The 20,762-nt window shown below is 47.4% G+C and overlaps 2 protein-coding genes across 2 annotated transcripts; both read left to right on the top strand.

Moving 5' to 3' along the window:
* Positions 1 to 14,090: 14,090 nt before the first annotated feature.
* LOC109747300 (3-oxoacyl-[acyl-carrier-protein] synthase I, chloroplastic) lies at positions 14,091 to 18,385 on the top strand. The gene is made up of 7 exons (XM_020306380.4): positions 14,091 to 14,719; positions 16,092 to 16,523; positions 16,741 to 16,914; positions 17,267 to 17,380; positions 17,450 to 17,551; positions 17,833 to 17,899; positions 18,073 to 18,385. Exons 1-7 carry the CDS (start codon positions 14,285 to 14,287, stop codon positions 18,138 to 18,140), a joined length of 1,392 nt encoding a protein of 463 aa, XP_020161969.1. The 5' UTR covers positions 14,091 to 14,284; the 3' UTR covers positions 18,141 to 18,385.
* Positions 18,386 to 19,082: 697 nt separating this feature from the next.
* LOC109747298 (putative F-box/LRR-repeat protein 9) lies at positions 19,083 to 20,476 on the top strand. Its single transcript, XM_020306379.4, has 2 exons — positions 19,083 to 19,654; positions 19,745 to 20,476. Exons 1-2 carry the CDS (start codon positions 19,260 to 19,262, stop codon positions 20,289 to 20,291), a joined length of 942 nt encoding a protein of 313 aa, XP_020161968.1. The 5' UTR covers positions 19,083 to 19,259; the 3' UTR covers positions 20,292 to 20,476.
* Positions 20,477 to 20,762: the final 286 nt, after the last annotated feature.

Here is a 20,762-nt window from a genome sequence, read left to right as displayed (position 1 = left end):
GAGTAAAGAGACTTGTCGGTAACGAGATTGAACTAGGTATGGTGATACCGACGATCGAATCTCGGGCAAGTAACATACCGATGACAAAGGGAACAACGTATGTTGTTATGCGGTTTGACCGATAAAGATCTTTGTAGAATATGTAGGAGCCAACATGAGCATCTAGGTTCCGCTATTGGTTATTGACCGGAGATGTGTCTCGGTCATGTCTACATAGTTCTCGAACCCGTAGGGTCCGCACGCTTAACGTTCGATGACGATTGGTATTATGAGTTTATGTGATTTGATGTACTGAAGGTATTTCGGAGTCCCAGATGAGATCACGGACATGACGATGAGTCTCGAAATGGTCGAGAGGTAAAGATTGATATATTGAAAGGCTATATTCGGACATCGGAAAGGTTCCGAGTGATTCGGGTATTTTTCGGAGTACCGGAGAATTACGGGAATTCGCCGGGGGAAGTAGTGGGCCTTAATGGGCCATACAGGAAAGGAGAGAAGGGCCTCAAGGGGTGGCCGCGCGCCCCCCATGGGCTGGTCCGAATTGGACTAGGAGGGGCCGGCGCCCCCCTCCTTCCTTCTCCCCTCTTCCTCCTTCCCTTCCTTCTCCTAGTTGGAATAGGAAAGGGGGGGGGCAAATCCTACTTGGACCGGGAGTCCAAGTAGGACTCCCCCCTTTGGCGCACCCCCCCTTGGGCAGGCCTCCTCTACCCCCTCCTTCATATACATTGGAGGGGGGCACCCCAATGACACACAAGTTGATCTTTTAGCCGTGTGCGGTGCCACCCTCCATAGTTACACACCTCGGTCATATCGTCGTAGTGCTTAGGCGAAGCCCTGCGCCGGTAACTTCATCATCACCGTCACCACGCCGTCGTGCTGACGGAACTGTTGGGGAACGTAGTAATTTCAAAAAAATTCCTACGCACACGCAAGATCATGATGATGCATAGCAACGAGAGGGGAGAGTGTTGTCTACGTGCCCTCGTAGACCGTAAGCGGAAGCGTTATGACAACGCGGTTGATGTAGTCGTACGTCTTCACAATCGACCGATCCTAGTACCGAAAGTACGGCACCTCTGCGATCTACACACGTTTGGCTTGGTGACGTCCCACAAACTCACGATCCAGCAGAGTGTCGAGGGAGAGCTTCGTCAGCACGACGGCGTGATGACGGTGATGATGAAGTAACTGGCGCAGGGCTTCGCCTAAGCACTACGACGATATGATCGAGGTGGATTATAGTGGAGGGGGGCACCGCACACGGCTGGAAACAATCCACTTGTGTGTCTATGGGGTGCCCCCTGGCCACGTGTATAAAGGATGGAGGGAGGAGGAGGCCGGCCCTCATTGGGCGCGCCCAAAGTGTGGAGTCCTACTAGGACTCCCTAGTCCTAGTAGGATTCCACCTCCCACATGGAATAGGAAAAGGGGAAGGGAGAAGGAGAAGGAAGGAAGGGGGCGCCCCCTTTCCCTAGTCCAATTCGGACCAGTCCATGGGGAAGGGGCGCGGCCACCCTTGAGGCCTTTCTCTCCTTTCCCGTATGGCCCATTAAGGCCCAATACGAATTCCCGTAACTCTCTCGTACTCCGAAAAATACCCGAATCATTCGGAACCTTTCCGATGTCCGAATATAGCCTTCCAATATATCGATCTTTACGTCTCGACCATTTAGAGACTCCTCGTCATGTCCCCGATCTCATCCGGGACTCCGAACAACCTTCGGTACATCAAATCACATAACTCATAATACAAATCGTCATCGAACGTTAAGCGTGCGGACCCTACGGGTTCGAGAACTATGTAAACATGACCGAGACACATCTCCGGTCAATAGCCAATAGCGGAACCTGGATGCTCATATTGGCTCCTACATATTCTACGAAGATCTTTATCGGTCAAACCGCATAACAACATACGTTGTTCCCTTTGTCATCGGTATGTTACTTGCCCGAGATTCGATCGTCGGTATCTCAATACCTAGTTCAATCTCGTCCACCGGCAAGTCTCTTTACTTGTTCCGAAATGCATCATCCCGCAACTAACTCATTAGTCACATTGCTTGCAAGGCTTATAGTGATGTGCATTACCGAAAGGGCCCAGAGATACCTCTCCGACAATCAGAGTGACAAATCCTAATCTTGATCTATGCCAACTCAACAAACACCATCGGAGACACCTGTAGAGCACCTTTATAATCACCAAGTTACGTTGTGATGTTTCGTAGCACACAAAGTGTTCCTCCAGTATTCGGGACTTTCATAATCTCATAGTCTGAGGAACATGTATAAGTCATGAAGAAAGCAATAGCAACATACTAAATGATCAAGTGCTAAGCCAACGGAATGGGTCAAGTCAATCACATCATTCTCTAATGACGTGATCCCGTTAATCAAATGACAACTCATGTCTATGGCTAGGAAACTTAACCATCTTTGATTCAACGAGCTAGTCAAGTAGATGCATACTAGTGACACTCTGTTTGTCTATGTATTCACACATGTATCAAGTTTTCGGTTAATACAATTCTAGCATGAATAATAAACATTTATCATGATATAAGGAAATATAAAAATAACAACTTTATTATTGCCTCTAGGGCATATTTCCTTCAGGAACTCTCCCTCGGCCTCAATTGGATCAAGAGTTCGAGGGACGTCATCGAGCTGAACGTGTGCATATCGCGGAGGTGTCGTGCGTTCGTTACTTGGATCGGTTGGATTGCGAACACGTTCGACTACATCAACCGCGTTACTAAACGCTTCCGCTTTCGGTCTACGAGGGTACGTGGACACACTCTCCCCGCTCGTTGCTATGCTTCTCCTAGATAGATCTTGCGTGATTGTAGGCAATTTTTTTGAAATACTATGTTCCTCAATAGTGGTATCAGAGCCAGGTCTATGCGTAGATGTTATATGCACGAGTAGAACACAAAGAGTTGTGGGCGATAATAGTCATACTACTTACCAGCAATGTCTTACTTTGATTCGGCAATATTGTTGGATGAAGCGGCCCGGACCGACATTACATGACCACGTTCATGAGACTGGTTCTACCGACGTGCTTTGCACACAGGTGGCTAGCGGGTGTCTATTTCTCCAACTTTAGTTGAATCGAGTTTGACTACGCCCGGTCCTTGTTGAATGTTAAAACTGCACACTTGACGAAAAATCGTTATGGTTTTGATGCGTAGGTAAGAACGGTTCTTGCTAGAAGCCCATAGCAGCCACGTAAAACTTGCAACAACAAAGTAGAGGATGTCTAACTTGTTTTTGCAGGGCTTGCTGTGATGTGATATGGTTAAGACATGATGATATATAAATTGTTGTATGAGATGATCATGTTTTGTAACAGTTATCGGCAACTGGCAGGAGCCATATGGTTGTCGCTTTATTGTATGAAATGCAATCGCCATGTAATTGCTTTACTTTATCACTAAGCGGTAGCGATAGTCGTAGAAGCAATAGGTGGCGAGACGACAAAGATGCTTCGATGGAGATCAAGGTGTCAAGCCGGTGACGATGGTGATCATGACGGTGCTTTGGAGATGGAGATCAAAGGCACAAGATGATGATGGCCATATCATATCACTTATATTGATTGCATGTGATGTTTATCCTTTATGCATCTTATTTTGCTTAGTACGGTGGTAGCATTATAAGATGATCTCTCACTAAATTTCAAGGTATAAGTGTTCTCCCTGAGTATGCACCGTTGCGACAGTTCTTCGTGCTAAGACACCACGTGATGATCGGGTGTGATAAGCTCTACGTTCACATACAACAGGTGCAAGCCAGTCTTGCACATGCAGAATACTCGGGTTAAACTTGACGAGCCTAGCATATGCAGATATGGCCTCGGAACACTGAGACCGAAAGGTCGAGCGTGAATCATATAGTAGATATGATCAACATAGTGATGTTCACCATTAAAAACTTCTCCATCTCACGTGATGATCGGACATGGTTTAGTTGATATGGATCACGTGATCATTTAGATGACTAGAGGGATGCCTATCTAAGTGGGAGTTCATAAGTAATATGATTAATTTATCATGAACTTAGTCCTGATAGTATTTGCATAACTATGTTGTAGATCAATAGCTCGTGATGTAGCTCCCCGTTTATTTTTGATATGTTCCTAGAGAAAAACTATGTTGAAAGATGATTGTAGCAATGATGCAGACTAGCTCCGTGATCTGAGGATTATCCTCATTGTTGCACAGAAGAATTATGTCCTTGATGCACCGCTAGGTGACGGACCTATTGCAGGAGCAAATGCAGACGTTATGAACGTTTGGCAAGCTCGGTATGATAACTACTTGATAGTTTAGTGCGCCATGCTTTACGGCTTAGAACCGGGACTTCAAAAACATTTTGAACGCCACGGAGCATATAAGATGTTCCAAGAGCTGAAATTGGTATTTCAGACTCATGCCCGAGTCGAGAGGTATGAGACCTATGACAAGTACTTTGCCTACAAGATAGAGGAGAATAGCTCAACCAGTGAGCATGTGCTCAGATTGTCTGAGTACTACAATCGCTTGAATCAAGTGTGAGTTAATCTTCCAGATAAAATAGGGCTTGACAGAGTTCTCTAGTCACTATCTCCAAGTTACTAGAACTTTGTGATGAACTATAATATGCAAGGGATGACGAAAACGATTCCCGAGCTCTTCGTGATGCTGAAATCGACGAAGGTAGAAATCAAGAAAAGCATCAAATGTTGAAGGTTGACAAGACCACAAGTTTCAAGTAAAAGGGCAAGGGAAAGAAAGGGAACTTCAATAAGAATGGCAAGAAAGTTGCCACTCCCATGAAAAAGCCCAAAGCTAGACCCAAGCCTGAAACTGAGTGCTTCTACTGCGAAGGAAATGGTCACTGGAAGCGGAACTGCCCCAAATACTTGGAGGATAAGAAGGATGGCAAAGTGAACAAAATGATATATGATATACATGTTATTGATGTGTACTTTACTAGTGTTCATAGTAGCCCCTAGGTATTTGATACTGGTTCAGTTGCTATGATTAGTAACTCGAAACAAGAGTTACAAAATGAACAAAGACTAGTTGAGGGCAAGGTGACGATGTGTGTTGGAAGTGATTCCAAGGTTGATCAGATCACCATAGCACACTCCCTTTACCTTCGGGATTAGTGTTGAACCTAAAATAAATGTTATTTGGTGTTTGCGTTGAGCATAATATGATTGGATCATGTTTATTGCAATACGGTTATTCATTTAAGTCAAAGAATAATTGTTATTGTGTTTACATGAATAAAACCTTCTGTGGTCATACACTCAAGGTGAATGGATTATTGAATCTCGATTGTAGTGATACACATATTCGTAATATTGATGCCAAAAGATGCAAAGTTGATAATGATAGTGCAGCATATTTGTGGCACTGCCGTTTAGGTCATATTGGTGTAAAGCGCATGAAGAAACTCCATGCTGATGGGCTTTTGGAATCACTTGATTATGAATCACTTGATGCTTGCGAACCATGCCTCATGGGCAAGATGACTAAGACTCCATTCTCCGGAACAATGGAGCGAGCAACTGACTTATTGGAAATAATGCATACTGATGTATGCGATCCGATGAGTGTTGAGGCTCGCAGCAGGTATGATTATTTTCTGACCTTCACAGATGATTTGAGCAGATATGGGTATATCTACTTGATCAAACATAAGTTTGAAACATTTGAAAAGTTCAAAGAATTTCAGAGTGAAGTGGAAAATCATCGTAACAAGAAAATAAAGTTTCTACGATCTGATCGCGGAGATGAATATTTGAGTTACGAGTTTGGTCTTCATTTGAAATGATGTGGAACAGTTTCGCAACTCACGCCACATGGAACACCACAACATAATGGTGTGTCCGAACGTCATAACCGTGCTTTATTAGATATGGTGCGATCTATGATGTCTCTTACCGTTTTATCACTATCATTTTGGGGTTATGCATTAGAGACAGCTGCATTCACGTTAAATAGGGCACCATCTAAATCCGTTGAGATGACACCATATGAACTGTGGTTTGGCAAGAAACCTAAGCTGTCGTTTCTTAAAGTTTGGGGCTGCGATGCTTATGTGAAAAAGCTTCAACCTGATAAGCTCGAACCCAAATAGGAGAAATGTGTCTTCATAGGATACCCAAAGGAGGCTGTTGGGTACACCTTCTATCACAGATCCGAAGGCAAGATATTCGTTGCTAAGAATGGATCCTTTCTAGAGAAGAAGTTTCTCTCGAAATAAGTGAGTGGGAGGAAAGTAGAACTTGATGAGGTAATTGTACCTTCTCTCGAGTTGGAAAGTAGTTTATCACATAAATCAGTTCCGGTGATGCCTACACCAATTAGTGAGGAAGCTAATGATGATGATCATGAAACTTCAGATCAAGTTACTACCGAACCTTGTAGGTCAACCAGAGTAAGGTCCGCACCAGAGTGGTACAGCAATCCTGTTCTGGAGGTCATGTTACTTGACCATGACGAACCTACGAACTATGAGGAAGCGATGATGAGCCCAGATTCCGCAAAATGGCTTGAGGCCATGAAATCTGAGATAGGATCCATGTATGAGAACAAAGTATGGACTTTGGTTGACTTGCCCGATGATTGGCAAGCCATAGAGAATAAAATGGATCTTCAAGAGGAAGACGGACGCTGATAGTAGTGTTACTATCCACAAAGCTCGACTTGTCGAAAAGGGTTTTTGACAAGTTCAAGATGTTGACTACGATGAGATTTTCTTACTCGTAGCGATGCTTAAGTCTGTCCGAATCATGTTAGCAATTGCCACATTTTATGAAAACTGGCGAATGGATATCAAAACTACATTCCTTAATGGATCTCTTAAAGAAGAGTTGTATATGATGCAACAAGAAGGTTTTGTCAATCCTAAAGGTGCTAACAAAGTGCGCAAGCTCTAGCGATCCATCTATGGACTGGTGCAAGCATCTCGGAGTTGGAATATACGCTTTGATGAGTTGATCAAAGCATATAGTTTTATACAGACTTGCGGTGAAGCCTGTATTTACAAGAAAGTGAGTGGGAGCACTATAGCATTTCTGATAAGTATATGTGAATGACATAATGTTGATTAGAAATAATATAGAATTTTCTGGAAAGCATAAAGGAGTGTTTGAAAGGAGTTTTTCAAAGAAAGACCTCGGTGAAGCTGCTTACATATTGAGCATCAAGATCTATAGATATATATCAAGACGCTTGATAAGTTTTTTCAATGAGTACATACCTTGACAAGATTTTGAAGTAGTTCAAAATGGAACAGTCAAAGAAGGAGTTCTTGCCTCTGTTGCAAGGTGTGAAGTTGAGTAAAGACTCAAAACCCAACCACGGCAGAAAATAGAAAGAGAATGAAAATTCATTCCCTATGCCTCAGTCATAGGTTCTATGAAGTATGCTATGCTGTGTACCAGACCTATTGTGAACCTCACCATGAGTTTGGTAAGAGGGTACAATAGTGATCCAGGAGTGGATCACTGGACAGCGGTCAAAATTATCCTTAGTGGAATAAGGCAATATTTCTCGGTTATGGAGGTGATAAAGAGTTCGTCGTAAAGAGTTACGTCGATACACGCTTTGACACCGATCTGGATGACTCTGAGTCTCGATCTAGATACATATTGATAGTGGGAGCAAATAGCTAGAGTAGCTCCGTGCAGAGCATTGTAGACATAGAAATTTGCAAAATACATACGGATCTGAATGTGGCAGACCCGTAGACTAAAACTTATCTCACAAGCAAACATGATCACACCTTAATGTTCTTGGGTATTAATCACATAGTGATGTGAACTAGATTATTGACTCTAGTAAACCCTTTGAGTGTTGGTCACATGGCGATGTGAACTATAGGTGTTAATCACATGGTGATGTGAACTGTTGGTGTTAAATCACATGGCGATGTGAACTAGATTATTGACTCTAGTGCAAGTGGGAGACTGAAGGAAATATGCCCTAGAGGCAATAATAAAGTTGTTATTTATACCTTCTTATATCATGATAAATGTTTATTATTCATGCTAGAATTGTATTAACCGGAAACTTAGTACATGTGTGAATACATAGACAAACAGAGTGTGCCTAGTATGCCTCTACTAGACTAGCTCGTTAATCAAAGATGGTTAAGTTTCCTAACCATAGACTGTGTTGTCATTTGATGAACGGGATCACATCATTAGAGAATGATGTGATGGATAAGACCCATCCATTAGCTTAGCACTATGATCGTTTAGTTTATTGCTACTGCTTTCTTCATGACTTATACATGTTCCTCTGACTATGAGATTACGCAACTCCTGAATATCGGAGGAACACTTAGTGTGCTATCAAACGTTACAACGTAACTGGGTGATTATAAAGATGCTCTATAGGTGTCTCCGATGGTGTTTGTTGAGTTGGCATAGATCGAGATTAGGATTTGTCACTCCGATTGTCGGAGAGGTATCTCTGGGCCCTCTCGGTAATGCACATCACAATAAGCCTTGCAAGCAATGTGACTAATGAGTTAGTTGCGGGATGATGCATTACGGAACGAGTAAAGAGACTTGCCGGTAACGAGATTGAACTAGGTATGGTGATACCGACGATTGAATCTCGGGCAACTAACATACCGATGACAAAGGGAACTACGTATGTTGTTATGCAGTTTGACCGATAAAGATCTTCGTAGAATATGTAGGAGCCAATATGAGCATCCAGGTTCCGCTATTGTTATTGACCGGAGAGGTGTCTCGGTCATGTCTACATAGTTCTCGAACCCGTAGGGTCCGCACGCTTAACGTTCAATGACGATCGGTATTATGAGTTTATGTGATTTGATATACCGAAGGTTGTTCGGAGTCCCGGATGAGATCACGGACATGACGAGGAGTCTCGAAATGGTCGAGAGGTAAAGATCGATATATTGGAAGGCTATATTCGGACATCGGAAAGGTTCCGAGTGATTCGGGTATTTTTCGGAGTACTGGAGAGTTACGGAAATTCGCCAGGGGAAGTAGTGGGCCTTAATGGGCCATACAGGAAAGGAGAGAAGGGCCTCAAGGGGTGGCCGCGCGCCCTCCCATGGGCTGGCCTGAATTGGACTAGGAGGGGGCGGCGCCCCCCTCCTTCCTTCTCCCCTCTTCCTCCTTCCCTTCCTTCTCCTAGTTGGAATAGGAAGGGGGCGAATCCTACTTGGACCGAGAGTCCAAGTAGGACTCCCCCCTTTGGCGCGCCCCCCTTGGGCAGGCCTCCTCTTCCCCCCTCCTTTATATACGTGGGAGGGGGGCACCCCAAAGACACACAAGTTGATCTTTTAGCCGTGTGCGGTGCCCTCCTCCACAGTTACACACGTCGGTCATATCGTCGTAGTGCTTAGGCTAAACCCTGCACCGATAACTTCATCATCACCGTCACCACGCCGTCGTGCTGACGGAACTCTCCCTCGGCCTCAACTGGATCAAGAGTTCGAGGGACGTCACCGAGCTGAACGTGTGCAGATCGCGGAGGTGCCGTGCGTTCGGTACTTGGATCGGTTGGATCGCGAAGACGTTTGACTACATCAACTGCGTTACTAAACGCTTCCGCTTTCGGTCTACGAGGGTACATGGACACACTGTCCCCGCTCGTTGCTATGCTTCTCCTAGATAGATCTTGCGTGATCGTAGGCAATTTTTTTTGAAATACTAAGCTCCCCAACAATAACCCCAATTCTGCTTCGCCCATGACGGCGAGTTGACGAACGACGGCAAGTTGATGCGGTCCGCACCGAGATTGCAGACGTAGAAGAAGGAATTCTGCCATTTCTTGGCAGAATCCTCCAGCGGCATCTTGGGGTAGTCAGCGCCCGAGCGCTTGGAGATGACGGCGGCCCCGCAGTCGGACATCTCTCCGGCCCTCGGCCCTTGCTGCTTCAAAGAAAAGAAGCGCACCCAGAGGTCGATCGATGGCTCGACCCCCAGGTACCCCTCGCAGAGGGTGACAAAGCCCGAAAGCTGCACGATGGCGCCGGCGCCAAGATGATGGGGCTGGAGCCCAAAGAACTCCAGGAAGTCGCGGAAGAAGGTGCTCGGGAAGGCCGAACCCGCGCTTAAAGTGCGGGAAGAAGACCACGCGCTCCGTGCCCTCGGGCTGCGGCTCCCGCTCCCCCTGCGGCAGGCGCGCGGCGACCTCCGTCTCCCTCGGCAAGAGCCTGGTGGTGCAAAGATAGGCGATGTTGTCGAGGGTGACGGTCGAGCCCATCCACGAGCCCAACAGCAGCGCCATCGACAAAGGTGCGGAAGAAAGAAAGAAGGAAAAGCGATGAAGTTCTGCTCGAAGCAACGGGCGTCACAGTGCGCGGTGGTCGCAAGAAGCAGAGGAAAGAAGAAGAAGGCAGGGGAGCGCGAGAGAGAATGATTTCCACCGCCCCTCGCCCCAATTTATAAGCCACGGTTTGAAACATGGGGAAGTGGGATCGTTTGCGCTCGCCTTTCCCACTTCCTCGCAATAACTACGCATGTACGTGCGCAATAACTGCCTTGAGAATGGCAACCGACTTGCGGACGCCGCAATAAATCCACGCGCGTGGGCCGAGGGCGCGCGGCCGCGGGCCCTAGCGCGTTGCCCTGTCCTGTCGCGCGCGTGGCCTGTCAGGCCCCTCCGGTTTCCGAGCGCCACGTGGCGCCCGCGCGAAGTCCAAAAGATTGCCCCAAGATTCGGCGGACTCCTCGGTTTCCCGACGCTGCCGGGATGCCGTGATCCGGCTTCCAGACGCTGGCATGCAGTGGGTGTTGCCAGACCCGGCGGCCACAAAATTCGCCTCCTCAAGGGGGGGACTTTGAAGGCCCTCCCATCCAAAGACAACGGACCTTCACAGCTTCGGGAACTACTGTCAGGGGGATGAACCCCGGGCAGGCAACGGAACCCGGATCCTCTTCAAAAACAACGGGGCAAGCATCACCCCTCAAGCCAGCTCGTGCTTGGCCTGGTTGCTTAACCCGGCCAAGCCCCTCGACCTGGCCCAACTCTCCGACCCGGCCGAACTCCTCAGCTCGGTCCCAACGACCAGCTCAAGATGGCCGAACCCGGCACACCAAGGCTTCTCCAACAAGCCAGCTCCACCCTTGGCGTGTTCCCCAATCCGGCCACAGGTCAGCTCCCGTCCCATCCCAGCCGTACGATGGGACGAGTCTCCATCTACCGATGACCAAGGCAACAATGCCCCGCCCATGCCTCTGGTCAGCCGGGGCGTGGCAACAGTGCCCCACCTACCCGCTGACCAGGGCGGCGTGGCAACAGTGTCACTGCTGACGCCCGCAAGCGGCGACCTAACGGAGCACCACTGTAGCCGACTCAACTCGGCCACTCCCTGACGATCGACAAGATGGCGAACAGTGCCCCTAGGCACGCGGAGCCCGCGCCCGGAGAACCCGGCGAGCCCAAACGCCCGGCGGGTCCCGGCGCCGGCTTCCCGGACGATGACAAGCTGGCCCCACGGCTTTGTAACATTACCATTGTACCCCTGGGGGGTTGGCCTATAAAACCCCCCAGGAGCCCTCATGCATACGGGCAGCGCTCACACACGCACGACGAGAACCACAGCACACTCCAGATCGACTAGACTAGCCACCCCAGGAGAGGGAGCAGCCTAAGCCCTGGCCAGCTTCCCTTCTTCCTCGATACAGCTCTAGGAGCAACTCTGTACTGATACATATCAACTACACTCGGCAGGACTAAGGGTGTTATCTCTCCGGAGAGCCCCGAACCTGGGTATGTCTTGCGTTCCACGCCCGCTCATGCCGACCTCGCCTCTGGAGCCCACCAGTGCCCTCGAGCCTCCTCCTATTTTAGCCATCCCTTGGCATCTGCCGTGTGCCCACCACGACAAAGCGCGACCCCCAGCTTGTGGGCCCCTCATGGCACCTCTTAACCTAATTTCGCCTCTATAAATTCCCAAATATTCTCAATACATCAGAGAGCCACCTGAAATACTTTTTCCGCTGCCGCAAGTTTCTGTTCTCGTGAGATCCCATCTGGAGGCCTTTTCCAGCACTCTATCGGAGGGGGAATCTATCACGGAGGGGTTGTTCATCAACCTTGCTGCCCTTCCGATGATGTGTGAGTAGTTTACCATAGACCTACGTGTCCATAGCTAGTAGCTAGATGGTTTCTTCTCTATCTTTGATCTTCAATACAATGTTCTCCTTGATGTTCTTGGAGATCTATTCGATGTAATCTTTTTTTGCGGTGTGTTTCTTGGGATCCGGTGTATTGTGGGTTTATGATCAGATTGTCCATGAATATTATTTGAGTCTTGTATGAACTCTTTTATGCATGATTGTTATAGCTTTGTATTTATGTCCGATCTCTCCTTTGGTTTGGCCAACTAGATTGATTTATCTTGCAATGGGAGAGGTGCTTTGTGATGGGTATGATCTTGCGTTGCATGTTGTTTGTAGTTTTTATAGCCTAGTTTAAATTGAACATTGTACATGAGTTCGTCATATGATTCTTCCGAAGAAGAATTTGATATTGAAGAGGAGGAGGATCTTGCAATGATCCTAGCTATGCACATCAATAAAAAACCGAAGCACGGTGGTTCGGTTATGGGTCGGCAGAAAATTTGGAGGGATAGGATCGATGCCCACAACAGATTGATGAGGCACTATTTTGCGGATAACCCCGTGTACCCCGAGTCGTACTTCCGGTGCCGGTTTAGGATGAGCACCGAGTTGTTCAGGCGCATTGCAGAGAAACTAGCAAGCCATGACCGGTTTTTTCAGCAAAGCAGGCATGCTGCTGAAGAGCTCGGGCATAGCACCTTTCAGAAGGTGACAACCGCTTTGTTTATGTTGGCATACGGTATTCCGGCTGATCTAGTTGATGACCACTTGGCCATGGGTGAGAGTCAAGCCATCATGTGTGTCAAGCGCTACGCAGTCGGAATTGTGCAAGTGTTTGGCCAGTAGTATTTGAGATCTTCCAATGTCGAAGACGCCGCAAGGCTATTGGAGATGAACAAAGCTCGCAGCTTCCCAGGTATACTTGGCTCAATAGATTGCACGCATTGGAGTTGGAAGAATTGTCCTAAGGCATGGCATGGCTAATTCCACGGCCAAAAAAAGGGTTCCACTATAATCCTTGAAGCGGTGGCCGATCAAGAGACTTGGATTTGGCATGCCTTTTTTGGAATGCCTGGATCTTTGAATGACATCAACGCTGTTAATTGGTCACCACTGATGAATAAGATTGCAAACGGTGAACTGCCACCGGTGCAGTTTGTAGCAAATGACCATAAATGCAACTATGGCTACTATCTTGCGAATGACATCTACCCAAAGTGGCAAACATTTGTGAAGACATTGAAAAAACCGGAAGGTAAGAAAAATCTTGATTTCCACAATGCTCAGGCAACGGCTAGAAAAGATGTGGAGAGGACTTTTGGGATTTTGCAAGCCCAATTTGCTATTGTGAGAGGACCGGCTAGATTTTGGGATCAAAAGATGCTTTGGTACATCACGCACGCTTGTGTGGTCATGCACAACATGATCATCGAGAATGAACGTGGCCAAGATTTAGACTACTCTCAGTATGAGCTCTTGGGACATCCCGTGCGAGTGCGGCGGAGGGCTGCCAGGGTGACCCGTTTTGTTGCCTCCTATCATGCCATTCGACGTGCCGAAATGCATGATGATCTTCAGAAGGATCTCATCGAGGAGTGGTGGACATGGAATAGCCGACAAAGAGTATCATGATTTGTGCGTTTGATGTTGTATTGTTGAACTATTTGTTCTATTGCAAGATAAACTATTTGTTTGAGGTGTAATAATAAAATTGAACTATTTATTGTAGATTTATTTTGTTTGTGTTTTATCTTTTTGGTTGTGTTTGGAGTGCATATGTTGTTTGTGCGAGAACGCGCACGTAGTTTTTTTGCAGCGGTTGCTGGAGCGGTTCACGCGCACTAAACTTTGTAGCACCATTGGAGCAAGCGCTCTACGCAGCGCAAAAACTCATGAACAACATGCTGCAAATGCTTTTTAGCACGCCGCGGGCGGCTGTTGAAGATGCTCTAAATACGTACCAGTAGTAATTGAAAGTGACAGTTCTGATTTCCGACCCTCCCAATCCAATCCACGATAAACCCCTCCCTCCAAAAATCCATCCATCCATCTTTCCGCTGTGTCCGGCACCGCCACCCTCGCCGCCCGGCGCATCTCCCGCGGCTTCCTCCTCCACCGCCGCGCCTATTTAACCACCTCACTCGCTCTCCCGCCAGCCCAACCGCAAGCTCCGCCATGCACGCCCACGCCCCCGCCCCCCACGCCCTCGGCCTCCGCGTCCCTCTCCCCACGTTCCCCCGCCGCCGCGCTCGCCCGCGCCGGCGCCCCGCCGCGGCCGTCCGCGCCTCGGCGCCGCCGCAGAGAGAGACGGACCCCACTAAGCGGGTGGTGATCACGGGGATGGGGCTGGCGTCGGTGTTCGGGAACGACGTGGACACATTCTACGACCGGCTCCTGGCCGGGGAGAGCGGCGTCGGGCCCATCGACCGGTTCGACGCCAGCAGTTTCCCCACGAGGTTCGCCGGGCAGATACGGGGGTTCTCGTCTGAGGGGTACATCGACGGCAAGAACGACCGGAGGCTCGACGACTGCATCCGGTACTGCATCCTCAGCGGCAAGAAGGCGCTCGAGAGCGCCGGGATCGGCGCAGGCTCCGACGCGCACGGCAAGGTGAGTGAGACGGAGAGCGGGGCGCGCCCTTGCCTCCGAGTGAACTGAGCTCTCTGTTTTATGTGGACATTGCAGAAATACTCCCTCCGTTCCAAATTACTCGTCGTGGTTTTAGTTCAAGAGTAATTTGGAACGGAGGGAGTAGTAGACTCTTGAGTTGAAATCATTTCCAGTTGTTTTCCTTTGGCTTAGTGGAAATTTTTGTAGAAAATGTTTGGCTTGGTTATGTTATGTTTGGCATCAATTTTTATCTCCCTGAAAGCCCTTCTTGGTGCAACATATGAGTGTAGATGTCACTTCAAGACAACCTTTGATTTATGAACAATGCAGGTTGTGATTGTGTTACATGTGTGTGACTGGCTGATGACTGTAAATCAGTATGAACAGTTTATTTCTGTATGATTTATCTTTTGTCTGAATCAGTTAGGATGATGCATGGACTGAAAATTCAGTGACCACTATTCAAAATACTTGGGTATTAAACTTGAGTGCTGAAATCAAAATGCCCAAACAGTGGCAACGTCATTGGTTCTCAATAGGAAAAAAGGTCTAATTGGATTTAGTTTGAGAAAAAAGTATGGCTTCATTTTGGGCAATTTTACACCCTATAGGTTTGTTAGAAATGGTTATACATATCTGTAGCTTGATATTTGTTGAAGAAAATACACGTTTATCTTGTTGCTTGTGAGATGATCTCATAGTTTCTTTCAAAAGGAAATTTTCTTGATGGCTAGGGAACAAAAGAAAACCGAGACAGATAAATTTGTGTTTCTTGGTGTAAACTATTGTTCACAGATTTTATATGATCCGAACCTGCTTTGCGTATAAGCTCCTAAATCACTGCAGATGGTTTGCACCCTAAAATCCCTGTGAACTTGTGTGAGTTCAACTTCAATAATCTCCGTTTGATGCATGTTTGTAGATAGCATAGCACTTGTCTGAAATCATAATCAATACAAAAAAAGTTAGGCCTTGTACAATGGGAGGTGCTTAGGAGAGGTGCTTAGAGAAATAAACCAGGCTTTTCTTAAGCACCGGTGCTTATTTGTATAGGATAGACGCTTAACTAAGCGTCTCTCCTGTAGAAATAGGCACCGGTGCTTCAGAAAAATCCGGTTTATTTTCTAAGCATCTCTCTAAGCACCTCCCATTGTACAAGGCCTTAGAGGTGAATCCCTGAATTTATTTGATGGTCCCTTATGCAGTTGGTTAAGTTGGTTGCTTCTTCTGCCCGATAGGCTGTCAATAGGTGGCTAGTCTACCATCATTTCCATACTGCTATAAATTCCACATGTTCTCTAGGTTTCTGTTGGTTCATTTTTTATCTCGTCTTTTGAAATGTCTCTTTCGCTAATGACTTCATTGTTAACAGCTTGATGTGGGGCGGGCTGGTATTCTTGTGGGTTCTGGCATGGGTGGCCTTTCAGTATTCTCCGATGGTGTTCAGAATCTTATCGAGAAGGGATACAGAAAAATTTCACCTTTCTTTATCCCATATGCTATAACTAACATGGGTTCAGCCTTGCTTGCCATGGATGTTGGTTTCATGGGCCCCAACTACTCAATTTCAACTGCGTGTGCAACCTCCAACTACTGCTTTTATGCTGCCGCAAACCATATTCGTCGTGGTGAGGCTGATATCATTGTCGCTGGTGGAACTGAAGCTGCCATCATTCCAATCGGCCTTGGAGGTTTTGTAGCATGTAGAGCACTATCACAAAGGAACGATGACCCAATAACTGCATCTAGGCCATGGGATAAAGAGCGAGATGGCTTTGTTATGGGTGAAGGTGCTGGTGTACTGGTATGGTCGATTAACAAAAAGAATATCATGTTTTTAAATATTTTTATGTACTTTAGAATCATTTTAGCTGTCTGCATTCCTTCTTTTGTGCTTGTTGTTTGCTTCAGGTTGTTACATTTATTCTCAGTTCGCCACCATGAACTTCAGTCATCAATTAGATCCTACTGCTATTAGCGACATGTAACACTTAAACGGTGAAACTCTTGTTCGACAATAGGTTATGGAGAGCCTGGAGCACGCAATGAAGCGTGATGCACCAATAATTGCTGAATACTTGGGAGGTGCGGTCAACTGTGATGCTTACCATATGACTGATCCTAGATCAGATGGACTGGGTGTATCATCCTGTATTACAATGAGTCTCAGAGATGCAGGTGTTGCACCAGAGGAGGTATATCTTGAATCAACTGCCCAGCCATTTTTTTGTGCAGCTGCAGTTTTTTTCCTTCCTAGCATGAGTCTAATATCAGAAGTCAAAATATTGCTGTGACAGATAAATACGTTGAAATTTTCATCTGGGGGACCCATCAACAAGATTCTTTTTTTAAGTGAAATATGATAGTTTGAAATTTTAATTTGGATGGGTAGTTTACCCCCCTCCCCCCCCCTCCCCCCCCAAAAAAAAACACCGTACTGTCACATTAGAATATTAATTCATTTGTTTGTAAGCTTAGTGTTCCCCTGGTTAGCTGCAATTTTAAGCAAGTGTCAGCAGATTTTGATTCCATTTGACGTATTCTTAGGTGAATTACATCAATGCACACGCAACTTCGACACTTGCTGGTGACTTGGCTGAAGTAAGAGCCATTAAGCAAGTCTTCAAGAATCCATCTGAGATTAAGATCAATTCTACAAAGGTTCGCCCGCTCGCTTCCATGTCATTTCATAGTTGTTCTCTTATCTGATATCACTTCCTTGCCTGCCAGTCCATGATAGGCCATTGCCTGGGTGCAGCAGGTGGGTTAGAAGCTATCGCCACTATCAAGTCCATAACTACTGGATGGGTGCATCCTACCATTAACCAATTTGTAAGTTAGTCATTATCCTGTCCAAATCTCCTGCTGGTTCATATATATATATATGCTGGCGAGCGTTTAACCTTCTATTTACCTCCTTTGAGTTACCTCGTAAAGGCTGGCTTGTTGTAACTTGTAAGTGTATATCTGTTAAAATCCAATATCTATCAGAGTAACATTCCGTGCCAAGTGTAACATGGAAGACAAGCTGAGCTCATTTTGCAAAATTCCTGGTTTTCTCGTTGTCACACACCGTCAAAGTTTCTCATGTTTGAGTCGTTTCTCTTTTGCAGAACCCGGAGCCTGAAGTTGATTTTGATACAGTAGCTAACGAAAAGAAGCAGCATGAAGTGAATGTTGGTGAGTTCCTCCCCCAGTCCCATCCCCCTTCTCTTGAGAGATGCTCATCATGAATGATAGCCAAATGCTCAGCAGAATAGCTCACATAGAATCTACCATCCCTTCGCGAGTGCTTACAATTATCGTCGCCAGCATCTCTATCTTTACGCGTGTTTGGTCTCTTGTAAATGCAGCTATTTCTAACTCATTTGGATTTGGAGGGCACAACTCGGTGGTGGTATTCGCGCCATTCAAGCCGTGATTCGCCATCACTTCAGAGATATAGAATCCGCGGCATCCTCTTGATTAGATGTTAGCCTGCTTGAATTTACGGGCTTTGTGTAGCAAGTTTTGATGATTGGTAGAGTGGTGCTGCCTTAACCCGGACACTGTTGTTTATATGATCATTCTTTCGGGCGCTCCTCGTGTGTACCATGTTGTGGAAAACCTGGAATAGTGTAAAGGATCATTCATCGGTATTATAATTTGGTACATAGTTCATTTGGATGTTCCTCCCCCTCCCTTTCCTGTACAAGTGCCGTTGTAGACAGTTTTTCGATTAATGGTCTACTAGTAGTCCGCTGGCTGATCTTTTTAAAAGATCGGCCGGCTCACGAGCCGTTGGATTGGCGCATCGAGCAGCCGAGCGGTACCCTCCATCATTACAACACAGGTCTTGTTACAGATTTTTTTTTGCAATTAAGGTCTCTTCGTACAATTTTTTTTCACAACAGATGTTTGTTACAAATTTTGTTTGTCTTCCATCTTTTTGCAACATAACGATGTTGTAGAAAAATTTAAGGGGAACAGTAAGGTGCAGTGACGAACAACACACGAAACACACATCACATGGGACACGCGTCATACGAGCTGGGTCGGCGGACAGGGGCCGAGAAATCAGTCGGTTGAGGGGAATGGTTTTCCCTACTAGAACATGTCACTGAAGCAGTTTTTTTCTTGTTGACGTTGCCAGTCACTAAAACAGCTTTGTCTTTACTAGTTAAAAAAATGATAATGATCAGATTAACCCGCCCTTGATGAGCTTGCCATTGCGTGCACACCTCGACCACAGCGACGTAGCTTACCTAGCTACCACCACCACTCAATACCTACTACACCAAGTCAAGGATGAATGAATAAACCAGCGTGTCAACATCCTGAGCGGAGCAAACAAGGTCACCGCAATCTCAGAGGATTTTAGGCACATGAAACAGATCAAGGCCACCTTTTGTGATATGATTTGCAAAACAGCAGAAGAAACGTGACGCTAACGCCGAGGCTCGGCCTTCCTTCTAATTCCACCATTCCACGCAGCAACGTACCAAACGAAAGCCCACTCGCAGACTCGCTCCCATACCCCTCGTGCTCTCGACACGACACGATGGCCGCGACGGTGCCCTCGCCCTCCCGCAACCGCACTGAGGGACCTCCCTTGGAGGAGGAGGCGGCGAGGGACTGGGCGGGGCTGCCGTGGGACGCGCTGCTGGCCGTGCTCCATAGGCTGGACCACGTCGACGTCCTCATGGGGGCCGGCCAAGTGTGCACCCCCTGGCGCCTGGCGGCGCGGAACGAGCCGGAGCTGTGGCGCCGCGTCGAGGTGCGCTCCCACGCCGATCGCCGATCTCACGTGGCGGCGCCGTCCAGCACCAGACGCCACTCCTCCGCCGTCCTCTGTGGGCTGGCGCGCGCCGCCGTGAGGCGCGCCGCGGGGCAGTGCGAGGCCTTCTGCGGCGAGGGCGCCGTGGACGACAGCGTCCTCTCCCTCCTCGCCGACGCGTGAGTTTTCTTTTCTTGCTCACCTCAACATGCTGGCTGATCAGTCTGCTTCAACTTCGTACCAAACCTTCTGTGATCTGTTCGTTACAGGGCGCCCTCGCTGAAGATCCTCCGGATCATCTCCGGCGACAGGATAGTCGACGAGAGGCTCAGCCTCACCATCACGAACTTCACCCTGCTGGAGGAGCTGGAGCTGTCTCTTTGCACCGACGTCTACCCGGGGACGTGCGAGGCCGTCGGCAGCGCCTGCCCTCTCCTCAAGCGCTTCCGTCTGAGCAAGAACCAATTCTGCAAGTGGAACACCAAGAACATCGACCAGGAGGCCATGGCCATCGCTACCATGGGCGGGCTGCGGTCGCTTCAGCTCTTCGCCAACCCTCTCAGCGACGACGGGCTGGCGGCCATCCTTGACGGATGCCCGCGCCTCGAGTCTCTCGACATCCGCCATTGCTTCAACGTTGGGATGAGCGCTGCTGCAATCCGAGCACGGTGTCCTGGGATCGAGACACTGAGGCTCCCGGATGATTCGACGATCGATTACGATCTGAAGTTCTCTCCCCCGGATATGACCCCGTGGAACACCCAGGACGAGCATCAGTGTGATTGGCACGAGTTAGTCTATTTCAGTTCATGGTAGTCTAGTGTACTGGTGTGCACCTACCCCACAAGATACCGCTGCTGTAAGTAGGAGTACAACCAAATGGATGGGTTAATAATGGCAATGATACTTTTTTTGGTTCGTTTGATTGTACCGACATGCTCATACACCATTGTCACCCCTCTCCAGGATAAGGAAAAGACTGGTTTATATTCTTTAGTTTATGTACCTTGTCAAATTTTCACTTCACTTTTTTTTAAATAAAAGGGATGACTCCCCTGATTTCATTAACGAAACTAGCGTCAACTACAGCCAAAAAGCCCCAAACACACCACCACCGGGTCCACGCGCTCACCATCACCCTCTCCAATGGGAAAAGCAAAGGCCAAAAGAACATGGAGAAACCTGGCTGAAACATAGCCCAGGTGGAGAAGAAAGGAAAAAACCCGGGAGCATCTCCTATCACACCTAGGAAGAGCTTTCCAACACATACATTCAATGATTTTTGTC

The sequence above is a fragment of the Aegilops tauschii genome, chromosome 2 (assembly GCF_002575655.3).
Source record: "Aegilops tauschii subsp. strangulata cultivar AL8/78 chromosome 2, Aet v6.0, whole genome shotgun sequence".
Classification (NCBI taxonomy): domain Eukaryota; kingdom Viridiplantae; phylum Streptophyta; class Magnoliopsida; order Poales; family Poaceae; genus Aegilops; species Aegilops tauschii.
This window is presented reverse-complemented; position numbering and strand designations above follow the sequence as displayed.